Source organism: Eublepharis macularius, chromosome 10 (assembly GCF_028583425.1).
Source record: "Eublepharis macularius isolate TG4126 chromosome 10, MPM_Emac_v1.0, whole genome shotgun sequence".
NCBI classification, from domain to species: domain Eukaryota; kingdom Metazoa; phylum Chordata; class Lepidosauria; order Squamata; family Eublepharidae; genus Eublepharis; species Eublepharis macularius.
In genome coordinates, this window is record NC_072799.1 from 30,250,070 (window position 1) to 30,275,511 (window position 25,442).

The 25,442-nt window shown below is 39.7% G+C and overlaps 1 protein-coding gene across 2 annotated transcripts in view; it reads right to left on the minus strand.

Moving 5' to 3' along the window:
- The window catches only part of TBCK (TBC1 domain containing kinase), a 137,062-nt gene that overhangs the window by 15,343 nt on the left and 96,277 nt on the right, over nucleotides 1-25,442 (minus strand). For both annotated transcript variants that reach the window (XM_054990337.1, XM_054990336.1), the window contains exons 23-25: nucleotides 20,418-20,593; nucleotides 8,789-8,964; nucleotides 2,946-3,105 (exon numbers count right to left, since the gene is read on the minus strand). In XM_054990337.1, coding sequence (XP_054846312.1) covers nucleotides 2,946-3,105; nucleotides 8,789-8,964; nucleotides 20,418-20,593 — 512 coding nt within the window. The remainder of the gene's footprint in view (nucleotides 1-2,945; nucleotides 3,106-8,788; nucleotides 8,965-20,417; nucleotides 20,594-25,442) is intronic.

Genomic DNA, 25,442 nt, shown 5'->3' on the forward strand with positions numbered 1-25,442 from the left:
AGCTGTTGTTGTGTTCTCTGTCCTCAGGCAAGTCTCTGCTGCTGCCTTCAAGTTTGATAATCAGGCTGGAAAGCCATTTTCACATGTGGAAAGGCTCTAAGCTGCTGCTGTGATGTCAAAATGCACTTGAATTCAACTGCACCAGTTAATATGGAGGACTTGAAGGATGGTGTCTCAATAGGAGCTTGTGTGACAAATGCACTTCTCACAACATGGTCTCCTAGCAATCTCCTTGGTTCTTGAGAATACGACCTTTGAGGACGTGGGCCTTTTTTTGATGTTGCCATTCCACTGCTGTGGCCTCTTTCATGAGGTGAGGTGGGACCTTCCAGTAAGGCTGTAAAGAAGAGCTATTTAGGAGAGCTTATAGGGTAGCCTATAGACATGATCTATGGCTTACTTATTTTAAGGATTGTAATTGATACTTATTTTTGTATTGTATTTATTGTTGTCATCTGTCTTGGGTCCTCCTGACTGTGTTCAGGGAATGGTGGGATAAATAACAATAACAACATTCAATTTATATACCACCCATCAGGACAACTTAACACCCACTCAGAGTGGTTTACAAAGTATGCTATTATTATCCCCACAACAACAATCACCCTGTGAGGTGGTGAAAGAGCTCCTAGAAGCTGTGACTTACCCAAGGTCACCCAGCTGGGATCAAGTGGAGTAGTGGGGAATCAAACCTGGTTCTCCAGATTTGAGTCCCGCACTCTTAACCACCACACCAAACTGGCTTTAAGGTATTTAAATACTTTAAATAAATAAGCAATACGGAGCTGCTACTAGATAGCTCTGTCCTTAAGAAAAAGGTGGAATGATAGCTCATGGCTATCAATTACATGTCTCAATAATCACTAGTGCTTTTAGATACCCTAAAATCTCTGCTGTGCACAGGTAGTTTAAAACACAAATGAAGTAAAATTGGACGGTATTTTAGATGAAACAACCTTAAAAAAATAAATGGAGGGTTGGCAATATTTTACTCTGGTAGAAGGAGCCTTCTGCTTTTGTACAAAGCTCTTCTGCTGGTGGAAGGCTCCTTGCATCCATAGAAGGTCCCTGCACTGGAAGAAAGTTCAGCCACCGTTAGTGGAATGGTGCCAGAAGATCAAACACTGTTTTTACCCCAAAACAATGCAAAAGCGTTTCTCTGGTATACTGCCACAAACATATTAAGATTCTACAATCATCGCAGGAAATTATTTCTCACAATAATTATTCTTTCCTATGAACATGATGAACTTGTTAAATATTCAAGTTACATAGTGACATTAAATTGTAATAATCTAAAAATTCTAGTAACTTCGCAACACGTACATATTCTGTACCATCACAGAACCACATGTTCTCTATCTAGAAAAAAATCCCAAGAAACATATTGCCCTTGCTGCCCCTTTTTCCAAGTGACCTGCAATTCTTTTAAGATTATCTAGTCATTCTACACATAATACGAGCCACCAAATATGCCCTTCTCCTTTCTAAATTGTTAAAATCAACTGGAAGTTCCAAGATAACCACATGAAAATCTATGATTCAGAAATTTAGAATGGGTACATACTCCATTTGGTACATGCGCTCTACTGCCAATTCAACAAGCATCTAATAAAATCATCTTTCAGATTAAGCAGGGAAAAAGGTTCCCAAATAATTTTAAACTGCAGTATTTTCCCAGCATCAATCTTTTTGCAGAATCAGACATTCTAAAAATTCAGTTAAGCTTCTAAAAAGACATGGAAAGATGCCTTTGCTCAGTGCAGAGAATAAAGTAAAAATGATATTTTATTTCATCATGAGTTGTACATGTCATCCGTTTTCCAAATACTCAGTAATCACAGTTCCTTGAGTAATAGCTGAATCTAAAAATATGCCCATTCAGAGAATGATATGGAAGTAAACAAGAACTTAAATAAAAGGTGAAAACAGTAAGATCCAATATCCAGCTGTGTATGTGGTGGCTACAATACCAATAGTAACATATGTAGGTGGTCAACAATAGTGATGTATCATTCATTCATCCATAAAGTGCAGGAGTTCATGTCATAAACATGTCTTAAAATATGTGGTGATTGCTATCGTGCAGGATATGAACTCAGAAGATACTGTCTGCCCAGCTTCATGAAAAATTTTACATCAATAATATCTAGTGAAGATTCTGTGGCTATTTTATATAATGTATAAGTCATCAGAATGTCATAAAAAAGAACTGTCCTTATTGTGTAGACTGACTGAGAGAGATTTCATAACAGCTCTTGAAACAAAATAGGAATTATTTTCACATCCCATTTTTTCTTTTTGCCCTTTTAAGTGTAAACAACAGACAAAGTTATATTTTGGATACATGTATACATGCACTTTCCTTCAGGTACTGTTTTCTTATGAGAATAATCCACAGAGCCAGTTTGGTGTAGTGGTTAAGAGTGCGGGACTCTAATCTGGAGAGCTGTGTTTGATTCTCCACTCCTCTGCTTGAAGCCATCTGGGTGACCTTGGGCAAGTCACAGTTCTCTGGAGCTCTCTCAGCCCCACCCACCTCACAGGGTGTTTTGTTGTGGGGATAATAATGGCATACTTTGTAAACCGCTCTGAGTGGGCATTAAGTTGCCCTGAAGGGCGGTATATAAATCAAATGTTGTTGTTGTTATTATATGATACTTACAGGCTATTGCTGTGGAAAAGAGCAAGAGTCCAGTAGCACCTATATGACTAACAAAATTATTGGTAGGGTATGAGCTTTCGTGAGCCACAGCTCACTTCTTCTGATACTGTGGCTCACGAAAGCTCATACCCTACCCCTTGTTTTGTTAGTCTTATAGGTGCTACTGGACTTTTGCTCTTTTCCACTGCTATAGACAGAATAACGCGGCTACCCATCTTGATCTGTCTCTTAGGCTATTGCTGATAACTGTCTTAGATAACGTACTATACACACAACTTACCAATGCAGCGTTCTTTGCCACATGTCCAACAACCACAACAACTCTTCCTTTAAAGCTCTGAAGCATGGCTGTAGCAGGGCACTGGATGAACTCCCCTTCGGCTGTGAATGCTGATCCAAATGGAATATTGATGCTGCCCGATATATGCCCTCGATTAAAACTGGACATGTAGAGTTAAGGGAATTAATGAGCGAAAAGGAAAAACAAACTGGATATATGAAGACAGCCAGAATCAGATAGAATTTGTGAATACTACCACAGTACAAATGAGTACCAGGCAAAAATAACTACCACTGTAAAACAGAGATAGGCAACTGGAGGCCAAATCTAGTCCCCCAAAGCCTTCAGCATGACCTCTCCCAATGCATAACTATGGTCCACTTCCGCCACTTTCTTCCATGCTAAGACACACACAGGAGGTCTCTTTTACTGTACAGAGGCCTGATTAAAGCTCTCCCCTTATATAGCTTAGATGCTCTTTCTTGACAGCAAGCCAAGGCACAGACCACTGCGAATGAAGGGCTTAAAAAAGGGCTCTGCCAGAGCATTTGTTATTGTTCACTCTGGATGCCAGGCTCTTTCTGTTGCACCTCACCTTGTATGGGAATATGTCAGGGGGCACCTTTAACATCGCTGACCCATCAGCACTTATCTCAAGTCAAATGGCCCCTACAGCAGATTTACTGCTGTGCATGGCTCTAAAGGAATGTCTTATATGCTTGCAGTCATCCTAGGAGATATTTCTTGAAACGTAAGAATTGCATATAAATAATGTACCATACATAAACATAATTAAACCAGACCTCATATTAAATGGGCCCTGGAGTTAGGGTACCAGATGGAAACGAATTATAAACTGAGACCACTTTTGTTTTAATTGATCAAAGATTTGAAGGTCAGCAACACTCTTCTCTGACTCCATTCCCTCACTTCAAAGCCTGATTCAGACATAAATGATACTGGCAGAAAGGAACGTGCACATGAAGTGGCAAATGCCTTATATTTAGCTTAAACTAGACACAGCTAGAGAGGCTTGAACACCCGCCCACCATCTCAACGCTGTCGCTGTCCACGCAGTAGTCATAAGCTGGGCACTTGCCCCTCAATAGGGTCATCGGCCGTCTGTAAGAAAACTGACCCTGTTCATTGGACCACGCCTCATGTGTAGTATGGTACTATGCTGCACCAAGTTGAACTTGGCCATAACAGTTGATATTCCTGTTTAATTACACAGTGTGTGCATACATGGAGTGGAACTCTCTATCTATAGATACATGGGCCCTCCAAGATCCTCTATCTTACAGGGGGCCTATAAAACTGAGATGTTCTGCCAGGCATACGGCTGAAGCTAATCTTAGTAAGCCTCCCTACTGGTCTTTTGTCATCTGTTCCCCCCCTTTCCTTCCCCACCCGTGCATGATTGCAGGGGTGGACTGTACAAGTCACTATCTGGGAACTGTATTATTTATGATGTTGTTTTTATTATGCTTTTAAAATGTATTTATAATTGCTGTAACCTGCTCTGAGCCCACTTGTGGGGAAGGTGGGATAGAAACCAACCAACCAACCACATAATGGGGTGGATGCAACTGTCATCCAAAGAGCCTTCCTCCAACATAAGAACCACTTAAATTGGAGGAAGGCTCCTTAGATTGGAAGAAGGCTTAAAACTTGAACTAGAAGGAACATTTCAAAATATAATTTTTTTAAAAAAAATAGTGTGGTAGGATACACCCCAGTGTGTGCATCAAAAGCTATGCTCGTTGGGAATCACGGCTTTAGTCTGGCATACCTACGAGACCACCTCTCTCCCTATGTTCCTCCACAGCAGCTTCGCTCATCTGAACAGGGTCTCCTGCAGGTGCCAGGCCGCACAAAGGTGAAGTCAGCAGCAGCCCATACACAGGCTTTCTCTGTGGTGGCCCTATCCTGTGGAATGACCTACCTGAGGAAGTCAGAAAAGCCCCCACTCTCCTGGCTTTCTGTAAACAACGCAAAACTGAACTATTCAAAAAGGCTTTTTACTCAAATGGGAGGGCTGCATTGTAGGGATGGGTCTCAGGTGCTTCACTAACAAGTTGGGGATCATAGACTTCATCACCATTTTTGCCACATATGTTATCTGCTGCTTTGAATGTGTACTTCTATGTACAACCAGTGCTCCATGCTGTCTAGTGTTAGTCCTAGAATGGATTATGTTTTGCTCCAGTATTTTTTCTACTCTGTCTTGGATCCTTGCTAATGCTATGTCTTTAAAGGACAAAATGAAATCCATTTCATAAAAGGGATAGAGATCTTTAGGACCTGGGATTATGCTGGGGCTACATAGGAAGCCTCTGGGGGCTGGACTAAGTCTCTAGGCTATCATTTAAGTATTCTTAAGTTACTCATTTTAACATCAGGAATTCCTCAATTGTAAGTGCAACAAAGATCTCCACTACATTCATGCATACCATATGGGATCATACACACGAATTAAGTATACAGCTCTAGATGATACAGCTCTCTAGTGTAATTTATGGCGCTAAGTGGGTTGTGAATTTTTTCCGCACCTGGCACACAGAAATAGTTGCTTTGAGAGGATGAGTGCCAAGAATCCAGCTAAGTTACTTCTCTAATTAAAGTTGGTTGCAAAAAGATGAGAGATCCCAAGATCTAGCAGGGACTGCCTTGGAGAGGTTCAGAGTTAATCTAAGATTAATACTAGTATGAATTCCTTTTAAAATAATTAGCATGAACAGCTCCATTTGGATAAATGTCAAAAACATACTGTGGGAAATATCACCAAGGAAAGTTTTAAGCAACTGACCCATCCCCCTAATTACCATATTCTATTAATTTCTAACTGGAAGGAGCAGTTCTTTCTTGTATCATAAAATGTACAGAATCAATACAGTTTGTCCTTGTAAATATTTCAGAATAGTAACCATAAAAGAGATTCCTTTATGAAAACAGTACAAACAACTTAAACTATAAGAACAAATACATTCGGTTTTGGTCAAAGTGATAACACAGAGGGCCAAGTACACTTTTCAAAAGTCTTTTTGTGTCCTCTCTAATCTTAAATGACCATCTTAACCATTCCGGTACTGAGATTATTATAAAAGCCAGAGATTTTATGCAAGGGAAGGACCATAAAGTATTTAGCTGAGATCTTCTTGAAAGAAATGGAACTCTGCCAGTATTTTCATAACATACTTAGTGAACTGAGTCTTAGGCAAAACTGCTGTCTTTCTGTTACAAACACAGACACCACTTAGGCACCAGCTTTTAAATAGAAAGGCCCAGACAACATTATCTTTTTACCAGGAAGTTTGTCATAAAACTGTCGTGGCCACCAGAGCTTAAAGTGACAACACATTGCAGATTGAATTTCAGTAAATCCAGTTTACAGCGAAACCACCACAAGAAAAAACAAAACAAAAAACACCTGTTGCACATGTTTTCCATCAAAATGTGTTAAATGCCAGCCACCCTGAAAGAACATGAAATATAATGATTAGGGATTAAAATGGGCATATAGAGTTGGATCCCACAGCATTCTTCCTGTGCCTTTATCTTGCACTTGAATATTTCATTATCATATATCCTGAGTTATACAATGCTTAAGGAGTATCTGTTGCTTAAAGTGGTACAACAGCCACAGTGTAAAACTTTGCTCACCAAAATAGTTTCTTAGTTATACCAAACTAGGGCCATTCATTCTGGTTGCACTTAAGTTGGATAGATCATCAATACTTGCAAATGAATGCATTTATTATTACTAGTATAAATCCACATCTGATTTTGTTTTTGTGTAACAGCTGCACAAATAACTGCAGCATACCTATCTGTGCATGTGGAATGGCTGCTGATTGCTATCAGCGGGCCTTTACCATTTGCTAGACTGAACCAAATATGAGCTTTCTCAGTATTCTCCTTGCATTTAATTTGTGGCCTTTTGGAAAACAGAACCGTTTATTAACCTTTCTGCCTGTGATGAAGTTCCACACTCGAAACCTTTAAGACGGAGCAGGCTACAGAAATAAAGAAAGGAAAAGATGCTGCTTTTTGCCTCATTTGGAGCAGTTCGTACTTTACACTGCCCCTTTACCTCTTAAATTTATTCAACCCAATTTTTAGTCTAGCAAGCCCTGTGATAAAACAATTATTAGTTTTCCGAACTCTTCATACCTTGAAAACAAGAGTTACATTTATTATAATGATAAAGCATTATTATGAGCCCAACTGCTCACATTTCTGCGGGCTTCGTTTTAACATGTCAGGGGAAGGGGAGGACAAAAGAAAAAAAAACTTTGCTATGACTGGATCTACTTTAAAAATTAAACAAGTTTCAGGGGAAAAAAGCCTCAGAAGACTAAACGATGAATGGCCAAATAATTTAGACACTGAAGCCTGTGACTGAGAGGAAACTTCAGTTGATGCATGAAATTAATGAGCATACAGGAGAAAGAATTATACTTTCATGCTTCTTTGATCACCTTTGTTTTAGTTAGTCAGTGTACCACGTTGAGGGTTGCATTTTGGCACATGTCCTGACAGTTCTGATTTGCTTATATATAATTGTGAGTTAGAACAGTCTTCTCGTTCTACCAATCTATGTTTTGTCTCTCAAAGTGTGAAAATTTAAACTGATAAATTTAACAAAAACCAAACACCATGCCTTTCCTAGATAAAACAGATCACCAGGAATGAGAAATTAATGAACTGCATACCTCTAAGAAAAATCTACTGGAATAAAATGTAAGAAATTTAAAAACAAAACATATTAGAGATATGCAACGCCTACACATAACCATCTTAAGCACACTATATTTTAGACGACTGTAAAAGTACAAATATGCACTGTATATATTACTGTAAAATTAACACAAGCACCACAGTTCTGGATGGGTTATATACCTGACAACTAATTATTCAAAACTAACAGTGGTGTTAGCGTCCCCACAAGACAAGGTTTAGCCCAGGCTTTCCCAGTCTGTGTTGTGTCCTATGAACAGGGACTGTTATTTCCCTCCAATGCTAACTCACTTGACCCCAGTCTACCTAATTTATACTACAGCTGTATGGTAACAGCACAGAGTAGAGGTCTTGGAATATTAAGGAAATGATCCATTATATATATATATTTAAAAAATAAGTCAATAAATGTATTAATAATTATATTATTCTAAAAAGTTATTTAATACAGTATCTTTTAATAGATAAATTGGCCCACAGATTCAACAACATGTATTTTCGATGTGATCCTCTTGAAATCTATCCTCTTTCTCTCTATGGCTTAGTTACCATTGTGTTAATGGGTTTGCCTCTATGATAACTGTATCATTTACCCCTCTGTAAATCAGCCTCCACAGATATTATTTGCACTGATGGTGGTGGTGGAGAGTGCTGCCAAGTCATATTTGACATACGGCAACCCTTAGTGGGGTTTCACAGAAAGAGACTAACAGAGGTGGGTTGCTATTGCCTGCTTCTGGCCTTCCTTGGAGGTCTCCCTTCCAATTACTAACCAAGGTCAACCCTATTTACCTTCAGAGACTTGACGAGATCAGCCTTGCATTTGCACTGGTAGAGGAAACATATTTTATTTGTCCAGGGGAGCAATTTCCATTGAGAAAATGGCATAGTAATGGGTCCCAATCTAATTTCCTCCCCTCAAAATGCTATTTATAGGAAGTTTAAAACAAACAGAGATCTGATCACAGATCTCTAACGTCTTGTCCACCTGTACCTTCAGATCAGTTATCGGTTCTTTTTTCCAACCACTGCAGCACTTGCAGTTAAATAGACCAGCAGAGCAATAATGGAAAAAAAGATTAAGCTACAGTTTGAAAGGATACTCCTCGGTGTTCCGAATGTCTACAATAAGCAGCTTTGGCTTGCTAGATTTCGTTTTCTTTGTTGGGGTCTTGAAATGGCTAGGTCCTGTCAAGTCACACAGGTCAATCAAATCTTCCGCTGAGATCCGTGGAGAAACTTCTGATTTCAGGTCATTCAACTTGATAGAGTCCCTAGACTGTTAAGGCAGAAAATGACAAAATAACAAACCCAAACAGCAAGTGTTATCTGTGGGAAAAGAAAATGTAGGTAGTTATTAATAGAACACCTTTTCCCTAACAAACTCCCAGCCATTTTATTTTTGGCTTCTTAATTCTGCATCTTGTTCTTTCAAGGACTCTCTGACTAATGGTACCTTGTAGTCACAACTTTTGATATCGTTTTAATCTTGTTTTTAGAAGGCCTAGTCATGCTCAACTATTCGTATGTGGCACTGGCAATATATCCTCTAACTGCTTTTTCATCTTGTGATTTGAAAACACCACAGTTCAGAACAACTACTTGTTATTCTGGGGAATGCCACAGGGAAGCCACCACTTTTGCCATTTAAAAAACAGCTCATGGCTGATAAGGTCCACAAATCACAAGTCAAAGCACGGTAAGTACGCTCTGTTTCAGCACTTCAACTCTTTATTGGATTTTTACTGGTTTTAAAATCTTTGTAAATTTGAATTTATATACCCTATTTCACGATTTATTGAAATATCTTTGAAAATGATTTACTGACTCCCACTGCGTAATCTGCCTTGAGTCTCAGTGAGAAAGGCGGATGATAAATAACGGAAATATTATACCACACTGGAGTTAATACTATCAGTCACGTTAGAAAGAGTTGTGAAAAAAAATATTTGTTATAGGCCAATAAAACCAAACCATACAGAGACCCAGGTTTAATCACACTTTCTGTTCTGAAAGATGACCAGGAAATAGAATATAGGATTTGGTTATGCACACCTGCAGGCACAGAAGAAAGCATATGTGATACTCAATCCTAAATGTGTTTGCACTTCTTTAGGCCTCGTTTGCAATATATTCTGCCTGGGGTTGCCAGTCTCCTACTCTAGGTTCCTCCCCCTGCTACCACTCACCTGGCCAGTAGGGGGAAATGCATGAGAACAGGCTTCCTGAGGCGTGTTCTGGTGCTGTGCGACAACATCACTCCCAGAACTGATGTCATTGCACAGGCCCCGGAAGTGCTCCCAAACTGGCCCAGGGCCAAGCCTGGGAGCACTCCTGGGGCCTGCAAGATGATGTCAGTTCTGAGAGTGACAACATCATGCTATGCCAGGAGCACATGTATATGATGAAGCCCTACAGGTAAGTGCCAGGTCCTCCCCCCCACACCACTGGAAGGGCAAGGGGACCTGGAAACCATCATTGTGCTATTAGCAACTTTGCTATCTGTGGAACGTTCCTTGACAGGCCACATTTAAATGTGCTCTGATCACATCGAGGCTAGATTACTGCAATCTATTCTACATAAAAGGTAAAAGTAGTCCCCTGTGCAAGTACCAAGTCATTACTGACCCACGGGGGGATGTCGCATCATGATGTTTTCTTGGCAGACTTTTTATGGGGTGGTTTGCCATTGCCTTCCCCAGTCATCTACACTTTACCCCCAGGAAACTGGGTACTCATTTTACCGACCTCAGAAGGATAGAAGGCTGAGTCAATTCTGAGTCGGCTACCTGAACCTGACTTCTGCCAGGATCAAACTCAGGTCGTGAGCAGAGCTTGGGCTGCAGTACTGCGGCTTAGCACTCTGCGCCATGGGGCTCAGATCTACTCTAAATAGAGCTACTTTAAAGATAGTTTGGAAGCTTCAGTTCATACAAAATGCAGCAGCACAAATTATATAAAATATATATGAACTTAAAAGATCTATGTTGAAAGCAGATTTGCTTCCAGCCCCAATTCAAAGGCCTAGGTAGGTTGGAACTAAGATATATGGAATATTGTTTGAACTTGCCCATCAAGACTTGTTTTTAAAATATTGTTCGGAAGCCACCCTAGACGACAAGCTAATGAATATAAGGGTTAAAGTTCTTTTTTAAAAAAAATCATCGGTTAGGATTACTGCAGCCACCAGAAGCTTATAGAGGTTTTAGGGGAAATTTCTTTTCCCATGTAAAATTTCTCCCATGTAATCAAATAGCTGACATTCATTAGCTTAGTAAAAGCCAAGCATTGCTCTTGAGGACGTTGTAGTATGGCCAAAGATGCTTGAATCTCAATGATAGGAAGGGTGCTATGATGGGCTGGGCTTTTAAATGAAAGATTTACTAAGTGCAGCATACAGAGAGGGAAAGGGTTAAAAAACTGCCTGAAGGGAGAATGATTGACAGACTGCTCCCCTCTCTCTGTAATTGGCCAGTGAGAAGGTAATAATTGGTGCTCACAGAATTGTTGGAAGAGCTGAAGTTTGGATTCTGACAAGGAGGGTCAGACTATCCTCAGTATGAGGAAAAAGGAAAAGTTTGCCCTAACCGAGGCAGCTTTAAGTTAGTTAAAATATTTAGTACTTAGGTGTGAAAGCCAGCACTGATTTACACAGACAAGTTAAAAGTGGGAGTTGTTGGCAGAGGAAATGGGTACTAAAAGGAGACTCCGCTTTAGCCAAGTGATCAGGGTTATGTCTTTTGGAGAAGAATAATTCTTGCCCAGTGTCTAAAAAGTTTTTTTTGGCTCTGATGAGGACCCTGGGTCTGGTGTAATGGGAAAAGAGTGCTGTATTAAAGTCAGAACACCTAAGCAGTAAAGTGAAATCTATAAAGGAACCTTGTTAAAGTAACTCAAGTCTGAAACTACAAACCTCTCACTTTTAAGATCTGTAGCTACTAAAACTAAGCTTTAAGAAAATTATTGTGCCTAATGCTTGTGAAGTATTCTGTTCTACAATCAAAAGTTACCTCAGCTTTTCTTTCCCTGCCTACCTATTTACCAACCCTGTCTGTTTAATAAATCTCCTGTCTCCGTTTGAACTTTACTGAGTCTCTAGTGCCATATCATTTAGAGAAGACATGGGTTCTTGTTTCTTCCCTACCAAATATTTAGGCTGGTATATAAGCCAAAAATGTATATGATTTAAAGTGTGGAACAAAAGGAACTTAAAATTACACCTAGAGACACGCTACCAGAGGCTGTCCAGGCACAGCAAGCAATCTTGACTGTTTTGAAGGAAAAATCTGCCTCACAGTGAGGGGAGCGAGTGGGGCTTACATCATAGGTGCATTGCAAAATGCTTCGGTATATATAGCAAATGTAATGGGGTCTTTTGTCATTTTGCTAGATGAGAGCTATTAGTTCACAAAACACATTTAAATCATCCACCAACATATGGATTCTGGATAAGGCTACTATCTGCCTGGATAAGGCTACTATCTGCCTGAAGAGCTTCACATTATTGAAGCCAGTCAATCCTTCTATATGTGGTAAAGTAATTGGATGCTCAGTGTGATTGCACATCACATTGGAAAATTCAGCTCAATTCACAGGAGACCCCTGTTGCAAAGTCTCATTTGCCTCTCTATCCTTAGAAAGAAAAAAGTCACCCATCTCTTTCTAGTTCTGCAGGACATCATTTTCAGTTGTAAAGATCCACAGCAGCCTAGCAATGTCTATATACATATCCCACACCATACAGGTTGTTTAAAAAGAGAGGTAAGGGGAATGCATCAAACCAAGGAGATTTGCAAAACAAATAACCTAAGTCTATGGCAATGACTAGCCTCTTCACTTTAATGGGTATTATTTCCTTTAGGAGCAATAATTAACCACTCAATAGCATTCTGTAGTAAAAGGGGAAAAAGGTGGCATTTCTTTTAGTATTCTCCTTCCTCTGTTATGCTGGCAGCATCAAGTCTAATATCTGTCCAATAGTCTCTCTCTAACAGACTATCTTTTTCTACTAGATATAGAATGTAATGCTCACTGTAGGGCTATTTTCATTCTTTTTTAAAAAAAGATACAGCATACTATTTTTGTGATAAAACATATAGTTTCTTTACTGAAGCGTGAAATAAAACTGTAACACTCTGGAAACAACATTATATTGCACTGTATTTCAATGCCAAACTATCTGTTTTTACCAGCTGTCTTTTTCACCTAAAATCAGGGCTCTTACTCAAATATTTAAGAGGAAATAAAACTGTAGTGTAGCTACCAGAGCACATCTGACACCATTCTAGAAGCATTACCTTGTACCTGACAGAGAATGTTCAAATACAGATGGTTCACAAATACTACAAAATTAATAGAGCAAGGCCACAGCTCAATGCTAGAACATCTGTTTTGAACGCAGAAGGCCTCAGGTTCAATCCCCGACATCAACTACAAGGTTCTGGTTAAAAATAGGCAGGATTGCCACAGGCCTGGAGAAAAATGTCCAGTCCCTTTAACAGAAGCATAATGTGTAGAAAAGGGGCAGCTGAAGCTTTTCAGGACATAGAGGTAAACATCACTGTGTAAATAACATTCCCCTCAATCTTTGTTAAAGGAACAGGACGTTTTGTCTCCAGGCAGTTGTCAACCCTAGTCATAGGTGATGGGAAAGTCCTCTGTCTTAGACCTCAGAAGACCTCTGCCAGGCAATTCTGAGAGACCAACGGTCTCAATCTATATAAAGCAGCTTCCTGTATATATATGTAGTATTTTATTCTACATTTCATAACGTGCACTATTTATTTTATTTTAATTATTTAAATTTAATTTATAGTCAGCTCTCCCTGCAAGTGGGCACAGAAGGAACTAACAGTATATAAATACATATAATAAAACAGATATAAAACACTGGTAGAAATCATATAAATACAGCACTAAAAACATCCTAAGACAGCCCATATTTAGAGAATTAATATGCTAGGACAAACCCAGCTAGGGAAAAACAGCTGGTGGGCCCAGGACCAAAGACAGGGTCTTAAAGAATATTGGCTGTTTTCTCAGCTTCCAATCTAAAGGTAGGACATGTGAGGAAGGAATGGTAGCTTTGAGGACTAAAATACCAAGTGGACTCATTCATAGTCTATTTTCAGGAACTGGGGCATGGTTCTGGTGGTCCACCATCTTCTCTAGAGTATCTCTGTTGCAAAAGTAATCACTGACTTGAGATCTGGTATGCATGCCCTGAGCACTCCCATATTGAGTATTTTTGATAATAATTTTTTCTGGATTTTCCCCATAATGTAAGAAAGTGCTTAAGTTAAAAAATGTGTTGAGAATTACTGCCATCTGATTCATTCATTCATTTTATTAAAGCATGTATACCCTGCCTTTCCACGTAGTTCAAGGCCGCTTACAAAATTATTTAAAATTTTGCAAATTAAAACAAAGATCCACCCCCCTCCAAAGATGCCTGCCCTTCACATCCCCTCAAAAGTCCTGGCAAACAAGCAAGTCTTGCAGTGCCTTCTGAGTATCTCCAAGGAGAATATATACAAGAACAAACATTTAGTTTTCCATTGCCGGTCAGTCATACACAATCCAAGATTTCTCTCACTCTTGGCTGAAATAAAGGTTTTAAAACTTTGTTTGCTATGGTTCCACGAAGTGACATCACTGTGCACTTTGCGGCAGGCCAATTAGGGCTCCAAATGGGTCCATTCTGGTTTGTAGTGAATCACAATTACAAATAAACCAGGAAATTATGGTTTGTGCTTGCTATGAAAAAAAAAAGATTCATGGAGAGCAGGGGTCCTCATCCTTTCTGAGCCTGCAGGAATTCTGACACAGGGTGGTGGCTGCAACCACAAAATGGCTGCTGCAGGAGGTGGGACTAACTTCAAAATGATTGCCACTGGAGGCAGGGTCGACCTCAAAATGTCAGAGAATGAGGTTATGAATTACTCTAATAGTAAATCTTCAACATGTCAGGCAGAAGCTGTTTAATTCAATAACTTTTAAAATGAACATATTGTTTTAAAATGTTTTTGCATATACAAAGTTTACCTTCAGTCATGTTGGCATGATTCTTGTGCTGTGGTGGCAGTTGCCGCCAAAGCAACATTTAAAAAAAATTGCACAGCCAAATCAGATCTCCAAGAGTCTATTAGAAGCCGTGCTGTAAAAAAAGCTCCATCTTGCCACACCCACTTTCTAAAAACACTTGGCAGGTGCCAGGAAAAGTGCTGATGGGGGTCATGGCACCCAGGCACTACGCTGAGGAGCCCTGATAGAGAGTAAAATGATTTTTTTTGATGTTATGTCTGAACTAAACCAAAGTTTATCATCTGGTAATAAAAGAAATATACCATTACATTTTGCTTCTTAAGGTATAACATGATACATAAACAGGACCACTGTCTGAACATTTTATCTGATTGTCGGAATGAAATGCTATTAAAATTTAACTTAGATCCCCCCGCCCCCATTTCTGCCTTTCCTCAAACTTATGTATTCAGCCTATGACATTAAGAAGAGAAAGAAACAGAAATAAGTAAATTATTTCTACATCTGCAATAATACTACAGTGAAGACTTCTTATCGCTTTTATGGGGGGGGGAGCTGTTTCTATGACTCGAAGCCTCACAATACCAGAAGTACATTTATTCTTCTCTGCCTGTGAGTTTTGCAATAGTAAGCTGATAAGCTGCAAGGGGCTGTGGTGCCGCCGTTATTTCCCACTTCAGAAGCAAGGAAGCCTCTTCAGGCGCTCTTCACGAGGCACGGCATGTGCTAGGAGGGAGAAAAAACACACAAAGGCAAAACAGAAGAGAGTCCCATTGCTGCAACAGTATTTATTTTTCCTTTGTATAACATACCATCAACATTTGCTTTGCTCTGTGGTAATGGCCTTCAGGAGTTTACTTTAGGAAGTGATCAGCGTGCTGAGGGGAAGCACTGCACATAGCATGAAAGGAATTACAATTTGTAAATAAGACATCCAATGTCAAGCTGGCATAATTCGGACTCTGTTGGGGTTGGGAAGGGAATTGTGGAGCACTGAAGGAGTTCCACTGATAAAACTCCTACTTGGCTCAGAAACTGTAGACTTCTCTAGGCAATATCTGTAGGCCTTGTTTATCAGTTCTGCACATTTCTGCTGCTATTGAGAACTCTCATAGGGTATGCAATAATTGCTTAATAGAAGCAAACTTTAATGGAATGTTCAGTTAGTTTCTTAATCACCATATATTTAAAATATGAATATTGGGTCTTTAGAGACAACATACAGTTCTTAAAATGATTAGGCTGAGTCTTTATAAGGAAGGTACGAGGCAGTGGTTCTGCCAAGAACTGGGACTTTCAAAATCCTAGTGAGATGGGACTAATCTTTCATGTAGGCTAATGTGTTATAGCAGTGTTTCTGAATTTTTGCATTGCTAAATATTTTCCCATCAAGATTTTAACATGCATGGGAACAATTATGGAAAAATACTTTAAAAATATCAACATGTATTAGAGAGAATGGCTATAAAATGTTATATAGATGGTACTTAACACCTAAAAAATTAGCCATAGCCAACAAACAGCTATCTAATAAGTGTTGGAAATGTAAGGAGCATGAAGGTTCTCTGTTTCATATGTGGTGGACTTGTCATAAGGCTAGAGACTTTTGGACCAAAATATGTACTGAGATGTCTTTGATACTTTGTTATAATGTTGCAAAAAATCCAGAAATGTTGTTATTATCATTGCATTTGGAAGATGTTAATAGAAATGATAAGATATTGTTATATTATATGATATCAGCAGCTAGAATAATATATGCTCAGTACTGGAAGAGAGAAGAAATACCTTAAATTGAAGAATGGACAAGGAAATTGTTGTACATGGCTGCAATGGACAAACTAACAAGAAATTTGAAGGAGCAAGATCCAGAAGCATTTTTGGAAGATTGGAAGAAGTTGAAAAAATACATGGAAAAGAAATGGGATGTTAAGGGGAAATTATGGTCTTTCGAGGGGTTTTAAAGAAATTAAGTAAGATAAGATATAATTAAGATCTTTACTAATAATAAGAAAAGAACAACTTTAGTATAGAAATAAGGTATTATTAATAAGGGGGGTAGGAGTGCTGTTGGAAGTCATTATTGAAAAGGGGGGAGGGGAGGGGGTGGGGAAATACACACAGGGGAATTGAAATGGAATGTATTTGTATTTGAAATTGATTATATATTGACCCATCCAATAAAAATCTATTTTAAAAAAAAGATTTTAACATGCATGCTTCACACGGAAGACATTTTTTTACATTAAGATTTATTTGAAATTCATCATCAATATCAAAGCAATATAGCAAGCAGGGAAACATATAACCGACGAAGTAACTGTATTTTTGATACTTGCTCCTTGCTATAATGCTAGTCCAATAAAAAAAAATCCACAACATTTTTAACCTTCATGGGTAGTATTCAGTCCGTTATGGCTGTGCCCCAGAACAAAGAGTTGTGCCAAAGAAAAGTACTACTATTGGTGAAGCCGATATGCAATATATCCCCATTAATTTCAGTAGACTTTGAAGGGTGGAACTAGGTTAGCATTGCAGTGTGAGCCTTGTCAAAAGCTCTGAACAGTTTCCAAACACAGAAAAGAGCAAACAAATTTAACGCATTCTCATGCTGGTCAAGATAATGCTCCAACTTGGTATTACAGATGAATGCCTTTCTCCAAGTAGGAGGCCTATTAGTAAATGAAGAAAAGGGATATATTATGTGTTTATTTAGATACTTATATGCCACTTTTCTCCTCAATGTGGACCCAAAGCTGCATACAACATCATTGCTCCCCTTTGTTTTTATCCACCTAACTACCACCCTATGAGGCAAGTTATACTGAAAGAAAGTATGTGAATGGCCTAAGGTCACCTTGCAAACTTCCCTGGCTGAGTCCTGATGCTCTAACCACTATGCTATGCAGGCTCACATACCATGGTTTTCTAGAATGTGGCTAATCTAAAAACCTGGTGAAAATCACAAGCTAGCAAAAATTAAGTACACAGAACCTTAAATAAACACATTGCACAAATTCCCTGGGAGGCAAGATTGCATTCCATTTTTGTTTTTTGCCTATTGTTTCTCAGTGGAGAGAAGGGGATTACTCAAACGTTCTGGAGCTAGGCCTTCATAATCTCTGTTACAGAAATAAAAGGACATGCTCTGCAGAAGCAAGAGGAGAAAAGAAGCAGGGAGAAGTCCTGGCACAAGATGAAATATTTCTCCTGGCACATTCTTCAGAGCAATTTTAGGATCAAACTGGTACATGAACATAAATAAAGGTCACGTGATTATCAAACCATGGAACAACTTCAAGTTCAAAATGCTTTGGGAGAGACGAGAAGGTAGCAAAAACAACTATTTTCTAGGGCGGCCAATTTTCACCCACTAAAACAGCCCGTTCAGAGGTATACATCAACTTCTGAACACAACTATTTAGGTAGACAACAAATGTGAAAAAGTATCAAAATGTGTAATTGCTCTGTCGTTAAATGACCATAAATTAAGGAAACAGTTTTACAGTGCAATCCTAAACAGAGATATTCCAGTCTAAGCCCATTGATTGTTTAGGGTTGCTAGTGTGCACACACAATCACTCATTTTTAAAACTCCACTGAAATACTTTAAATTCATTTATTCCTGTGCAATAAGAAAGCATAACATTAATTTCCCCTCTTGCCTGGAAAAACCCACAACCTAGAATTAGTTTTGAAAGTATGGCTCACCACAGGGAGAAAGTAATGAATGAATTGGGCTGCACTATGTTTATATGAACTCAGTTATCTGCCTAGCCACCCAGTTTTACAATTTCATTTTTTTCTGAGAGGCAGAGAAAGTGGTTATGAAGACACAGCATTTTAACAAACATGGTACTGTCGGACTGGTTCATTGGTTAGTTTCTCTGCATTGTGAGAAGAAGCTTGTGACAGTAATCATAATCCAACACAGCATTTTAACAAACATGGTACTGTCGGACTGGTTCATTGGTTAGTTTCTCTGCATTGTGAGAAGAAGCTTGTGACAGTAATCATAATCCAACCGTTTGTCCCCAATCATGAACCAGAGAAGATTAATACTTCTCTTTACCGCTTTGATTCTGCATTCTTTTAAAAAACTATGAGGCAAGCCATATTTGTCTCACAGGCAGGGCTGCCGAGCCCCTAATCAGGGTGGGGTCACACCTTCCCCACATTCTTGTTGCCTCCTGCTGCTCCAAGCAGAGGTGAGGAAAACAATTTTAAAACTCACTTGCATCCAATGTACAATGATGACACTTCCAGGAAAACTTGTAAGTGATGGTGGTAATTCTAGGAACCAATGGAAACTCTTTGGTTTATGACCATGTTCCCTACCCACAGGGCTTCCTGAACTCAGCTGGTGATATTACTGAACTGGCCCTACTTAACAGGCTTAGGAGCCAGGGGTCTCCAACCTTTTCTTTAATGAGAACTATTCCCGAGTATTGAAAAATATCCCAACTTACTTCCCTGTCCATGACATATTACTACCAAAGTTTGTTCTGTCCTAGAAAAAGAACATGCATTTGGGGATAAAACCCCAGAAATGAAGCTATCAGCTAAGCAGCCAGGACAAAATCCTATGAAATAAAGGTCGAACAAGAACAACAACAAAAAAGCCTAGAGCAGGTATTTCTGGGATCTTTTTCTGGATAGTCTAGAGGCTGCAGAAGCTACTCTGCAGTAGCCAGGGAGATATTGGTAGCTCACAAGCTACCTGTTGGAGATCACTGCTCTAAGCTCTCCCTCAATAGCAATATTTGGTGTAGTGGTTAAGAGCGCAGGACTCTAATCTGGAGAACTGGTTTTGATTCCCCACTCCTCCACTTGAAGCCAGCTGGGTAACCTTGGGCTAGTCACGGCTCTCTGGAGCTCTCTCAACCCCACCCACCTCACAGGGTGTTTTGTTGTAGGGATAATAGTAACATACTTTGTAAACCGCTCTGAGTGGGTGTTAAGTTATCCTGAAGGGTGGTATATAAATCAAGTATTATTATTATTAATGTACACCCTACTTTGGATACATTTGTATGCCTGAACCTTGTGAACACTCTGTCACTGCTATAAGTCGTTCTTGTCCTTTTTTGGCAAAAGGATTAGTCATCCTTTCACATTCTAGATACATTCCTAGACAAAATTCCTGAAAGCCAAACACTTTTTGTCCCCCCGCCCCACCCTCCCCTTTAAAACTCTTCTTCCTGGAAAGAACAGAATCACAGCAAGCAAGTGCTGTAATCATCATTAGTAATGACAACAATTAAATGTTTATAGATATACATGGTAATGCACAAAGCTGATGCCTAATCTATATAATGATGGATATGTTGGAACATGAAAGGCAAAGTTCTGAATTTTATGCTTTTGATTTTTGTTATTCATACTATTTACTTAAAATATGAATGCTCTGCCATTTCAACAAAATGTCTTATACAAGCCAACCCACCCCCAGTTCAACAAATTATCAAAAACAGATTAAACAACCATCAGACTATGTTAAGATTTAGAGCCAAAACAGACGAGACACCTGACACGTGAAGGACATGAGTCAGTTTCCTGCAAGGTTCCATGGGAAGTGTAGTGAGAAAGTACCTCTGCCAGGGAGAAGAGGGAGAGTCTGTTTTGGTTCTTATTCACCTAAAGTCCACTTATCAAACTGCAGTAGAACATAAAGGTAAAAAATCTCACCAGGTCACTTCTGGGTGCATCTTGATAGTCTGATGACAAAGAGGACATTAAACTCCTGGGGCAGCTGATCTCACTCGCTTGCTTAGGATGTTGGGCATATTGTCTGTATGTTGCACTCTTAGGGGTCCAGCAAAATAGGTTGATTGATTCACGGACACATCGTTCAATATCAATTTCTGGAGTAGGGGGAGTAAAGAAAAATATGGTCATCCAAACAAAAAATGCAGATGAAAAAAACAACTGTTTTGATTCAAAGAACTGCAAGAAGACTTCATACTAGAGATCTTATTTTTCAGTTAGATGTTGATTAGAGTTTCTCATAACTACCAATACTATATTGCAAGAGAGAAAAGATAGATAGGGGGAATAAGGTACAAATCTAAATGGGTGGGAAGAATGAAAAGAGAACATGGGATATTGAGGGGGAGGGAGGAGGAAGAAATGGTAGCCAACAATTAAAAGCATGGTGTAGTTGTAAGATCCAGGTCTGAATCACCACTCTGCCATGAAAGCTTGCAGATGACCTGGGGCCACTCACATTCTCTCAGCCTAACCTACCGCACAAGGTTGTTGTGAGGATAGAATGGAGAAGAGGAAAATGTAGTAAGTTACTTTGGGTCCCCATTAGGGAGATGTGGGGTATAAATAAATGTAAAAATTAATTAATTAAAAATGTCAACCGCCTAAACAGATCCACAAGTTCGAACCAGATGTTGAGATATTTCATTTTTCCTTCTTGCCTACCATCACCACCACCATTACTGCGCTTATATACCACTCTTCTAGACAGAGTAGGGCCTCACCAAGAGCAGGTGAACAAATTAGTGTTATTATTATCCCCACAATACAGCTGGGCAGCTACCCAATCCTTTCTTTCACTGCAAGTTCTAAAAGTTCTTCAGCCTGCATTTCAGCATGGGATTTGACACACTGGGCTGCAATGAGAAGCCAATTAGAATTCACTCCTCTTGCACAAGGCTTTGCAAAAAAACGCGAAGTGCTTGTTCTAATGTCTTTGAGTAGGTATGTGCATGGGGGGGGGTTACCTACTTCAGCCAACCCTCACTGTTGCATCATATGTCATTCCTGAAAGTTCCTAGGCATGCAGGGGTAGCTGTACAAAGGATGTAGGGAGCTGCAGTGGGAGGGGAGAAAACTAGGGGAAAAACCCCTGTTCCATGAATCTTTTCTGTTCACGCTTCTTTGGATCCAACACAGTTCCTCACTTTAGCAACCACACAATGCTATAATGACTTTATTTTAATTTTTAAACACACCAGGAAGCTTTGCAGATAACTTATTCTGCAATATAGACAGACGGCAGGAAACTACTTATTCCCACTAGTAATATTCAACTGAAATGGAAATTCAAAGTGGCAATTACTGAACAGTCACAAGTCACATCATACAAAAATTCAAAGGCAGAGGATATTTCAAAAGGGAAAATGTCATTCTGGTGTGTAGGCTGACTGCATATGCAATGAAAGCAGAGTGTTGCAAAATTCGGCCAAAGGGGTTTGTGTGTGATCAGCTGAACACTCTGATTGGAAGTGCAGACAATGTGATAGAAACCTGAATGGCAGGCGTGGTCCATAATGTTTGGTCTAAACCCAGGGCATTGCTTTTCATGTTGCTAAGGAAAACTGACAGATGAACCAAAAGCAACTAGAGAAATAAAAGTCTAAGAATCTGAAGGTTGTGTGGCCTGATGCATTGGACAAAGCTGTATAATTAGCACCGGAAAGCCATTAACTGTAGCATTATGAAGCAGTGGGTATCAGTGCTTTGATTCTCAGGATGCTATTAAAATACTCTTTCTTTTCCCTTCACTACTCACACACATTCTCTAGCATTTTGAACTAAAGAGGATATGTAGACTATCTACCAGGTAAGGCACTCCTACTCAATAATTTCATCCTTCTTAATGGATCTAATCACTACAAAGTACAAACTCCGAGGCACAATTCCTCTTTGAAGGCAGGACTAGCCTTCTTCAGAATTAAGAGCCAGTTTGGTGTAGTGGTTAAGAGCATGGGACTCTAATCTGGAGAGCCGGGTTTGATTCCCCACTCCTCCACGAAGCCAGCTGGGTGACCTTGGGCGAGTCACAGTTCTCTGGAGCTCTCTCAGCCCCACCCACCTCACAGGGTGATTGTTGTGGGGTAATAATAACACTTTGTAAACCGCTCTGAGTGGGCATTAAGTTGTCCTGAAGGGCGGTATATAAATTGAATGTTGTTGTTGTTGTTGTTGTTATTATTATTATTATTAAAATATAACTTCATTTGGAATGCCACACGGCAGAACGAAAACGCTTTCTTCCCTGTTCCACTCTTACTGACTGGAGATGCAGCGTTGATGTATGTGTGGTTGCTGCTGTTGCTGCATCGCACTTATATCAAACTACAAAACTCTATAATTATATAGAAAGATTTTTTTTAAAAAAATTCTGTATTCACAATTTCTTCTTCTTTCAAATCCCTCCTATTTTTCCTGGAAACTGTTTATTGTCAGGTGCTCAAGATCAGGATTGCCTGATCTTATTTTTCAGTTAGATGTTCATTAGAGTTTCTCATCTTATAACTACTGATACCATATTGTAAGAGAGAAAAGATGGATAGGGGGAATAAGGTACAAATCTAAATGGGTGGCAACAAGGAAAAGGGAACATGGGATTATTGGGCTGGAAGGGAGGAGAAAGAAATGGTAGCCAGCAATTAAAAGCATGGTGTAGTGGTAAGATCCAGATTTGAATCACCACTCTGCCATGGATTCAGAGAAGTTAGCTGTGTTAGTTTGTAGTAGCAAAACAGTAAATGGTCCAGTAGCACTTTTAAGACTAACCGAGTTCATTGTAGCATAAGCAGGGCTTTTTTTTCAGCTGGAACGCGGTGGAACGGAGTTCCGGAACCTCTTGAAAATGGTTACATGGCTGGTGGCCCCGCCCCCTGATCTCCAGACAGAGGGGAGTTTAGATTGCCCTCCACGCCGCTGGTGCGGAGGGCAATCTAAACTCCCCTCTGTCTGGACATCAGGGGGCGGGGCCACCAGCCATGTGACCATTTTCTCCGAGGGCAACCCACTGAGTTCCACCACCTCTTTTCCCAGAAAAAAAGCCCTGAGCATAAGCTAAGGGCCAAGCTACACATGACGAATGACACTTGAATGGCAAGTGGATTGAGTGGAGGGCAAGTGAACAGGGAGAAATACACTTGCTATTCAAGTGTCATTCGTCATGTGTAGCTTGGCCCTAAGTCTGATGCTGCTGGGGGAAGGGAAACTGAGAACTGGGTTGTTGATTCCTGCTGTAATCTCTCCCTAGCCCGGAAATCTGGCCTTGAGAAGTCTATGAATCACACAGCCTGCTTGTAGAGTCTGAAGACTATTAGAAGGGGTGGGGAAAAGTGGCCACGGGGAACCTTTATCTGCTTTAGGCTTGCCTTTAGCCGTCAGTACTAGCAAGGATGGCATGAGAGCATGAAACTGGCATCTTATCAATAAAGAACTTTAACTCCTGAAGTCTTTTGAGAGCTGCCTGGCACCCTCACATCTGTAACTACTCACAAAAATTAAACATGTCTGGTTAATAAATCTATTTCCTGTACGTTTAATGAACTGGAGAAACAAATCTATTACCTAACTACTGGCAATTTGGTGGCAGTATTTTCCAACATGAAGCCAATAATTAATCTCCTTGATTTGAGGAGGAAAAAAAATCTCTCCTGCATGGAGGGTGAGCCACGTTGTTCCTTCCTTGAATGGAACTCCACATTACAACTCACACTGTACGGCATATATTTAAAAGTCTTGTCAACTGTAATTGATAAACAGACAGGGTATGCCTGACTTCCAACAGAGTATGACATTCCAGAATCTCTGGCTGCCATTTTAAACAATCGAGAGCCTACATTTTAAAGTGATAACAAGACATAGAAAGTGCAGATTTCGAACAACATGCTGCTAACAAGGAGATAAGTTTTCCACAAAGTTGGTCATAAGGAGGGGAAAAGATCTGACTATGTGTTTGCTGCCTGACACCTTATCCTGAAAAGCAAAGTTATGTGTGTGTGACAGTCCATGTCTTTGCACACATCCCTTTGTGTGCGCACATGCCATTTAATCCATTCCAGAAACTTGCTCCTTTTGAACAAACTTGCATGCCAAGATAAACTGCTGGCCACTTTCCAAAACAATGAATGTTAATAGCATTGGTCTGACCTTTCTGTCCCAAAGCATTCGATTTACTATTGCCCAGAGCTAGCCTGAGGCATGTAAACAACCAACCTCAGTAGGGGAAAAAATGCAACAGGACTGAAGAGGTCAGACGCTGAGGAGGTCACACACTTTGTTATCAGAGCCCCTTCCTTTTTCCTCAGTTTTTGCCAATGAATGGCTTACAATTTTGTTGAGCTCTCTCTGTTATTAAACAGATTCTATTTGATTCCGCTCCACTCCTCAAACCAAAATACTTTCAGTACATGAGCTACTGTTTAGTTTGAAGCCTTTTATACTTTCTAGCTGATGAACACATCTTAGAAGAATGCAGATATCTGACTGCGCTGCAAACCCTGTCTTTAAGTTGGGGGGTGGGGGGCTCAACATGGCAGGATCCACTCTGGCTTCTTAGAGGGAGCATAGTCATATTTGAATCTGAGAAAAATAGTGATTTGCTTAGTTACCAGGAAAAAAGTAACATGCAATGTAGAAACAACATAGAAATCCGCTAGAAATCTCATTTTGTAACTGGATATTTGGAGCATCTATTTGGTAACTAAGAAGCCAGTATTCTGGTTGAAGAAGTGAACAGAAGTTTTCTGAGGGGATGACTTAATTCACGATGACCTTTTCCGGATGTTTCCAATCACAATTATTACAGAAAACTGAGAGTTATTTCAACTGACATTGCAGCTGTTACAACCTACCACTCTCACTGAATTTTTGCAATCCTATTTTCCTCCCCCTCAGGAGAGGTTCTGGGTTATATTCGTAGCCTATCCTACTGCATGTAAGCTCTTTATGCAGGCA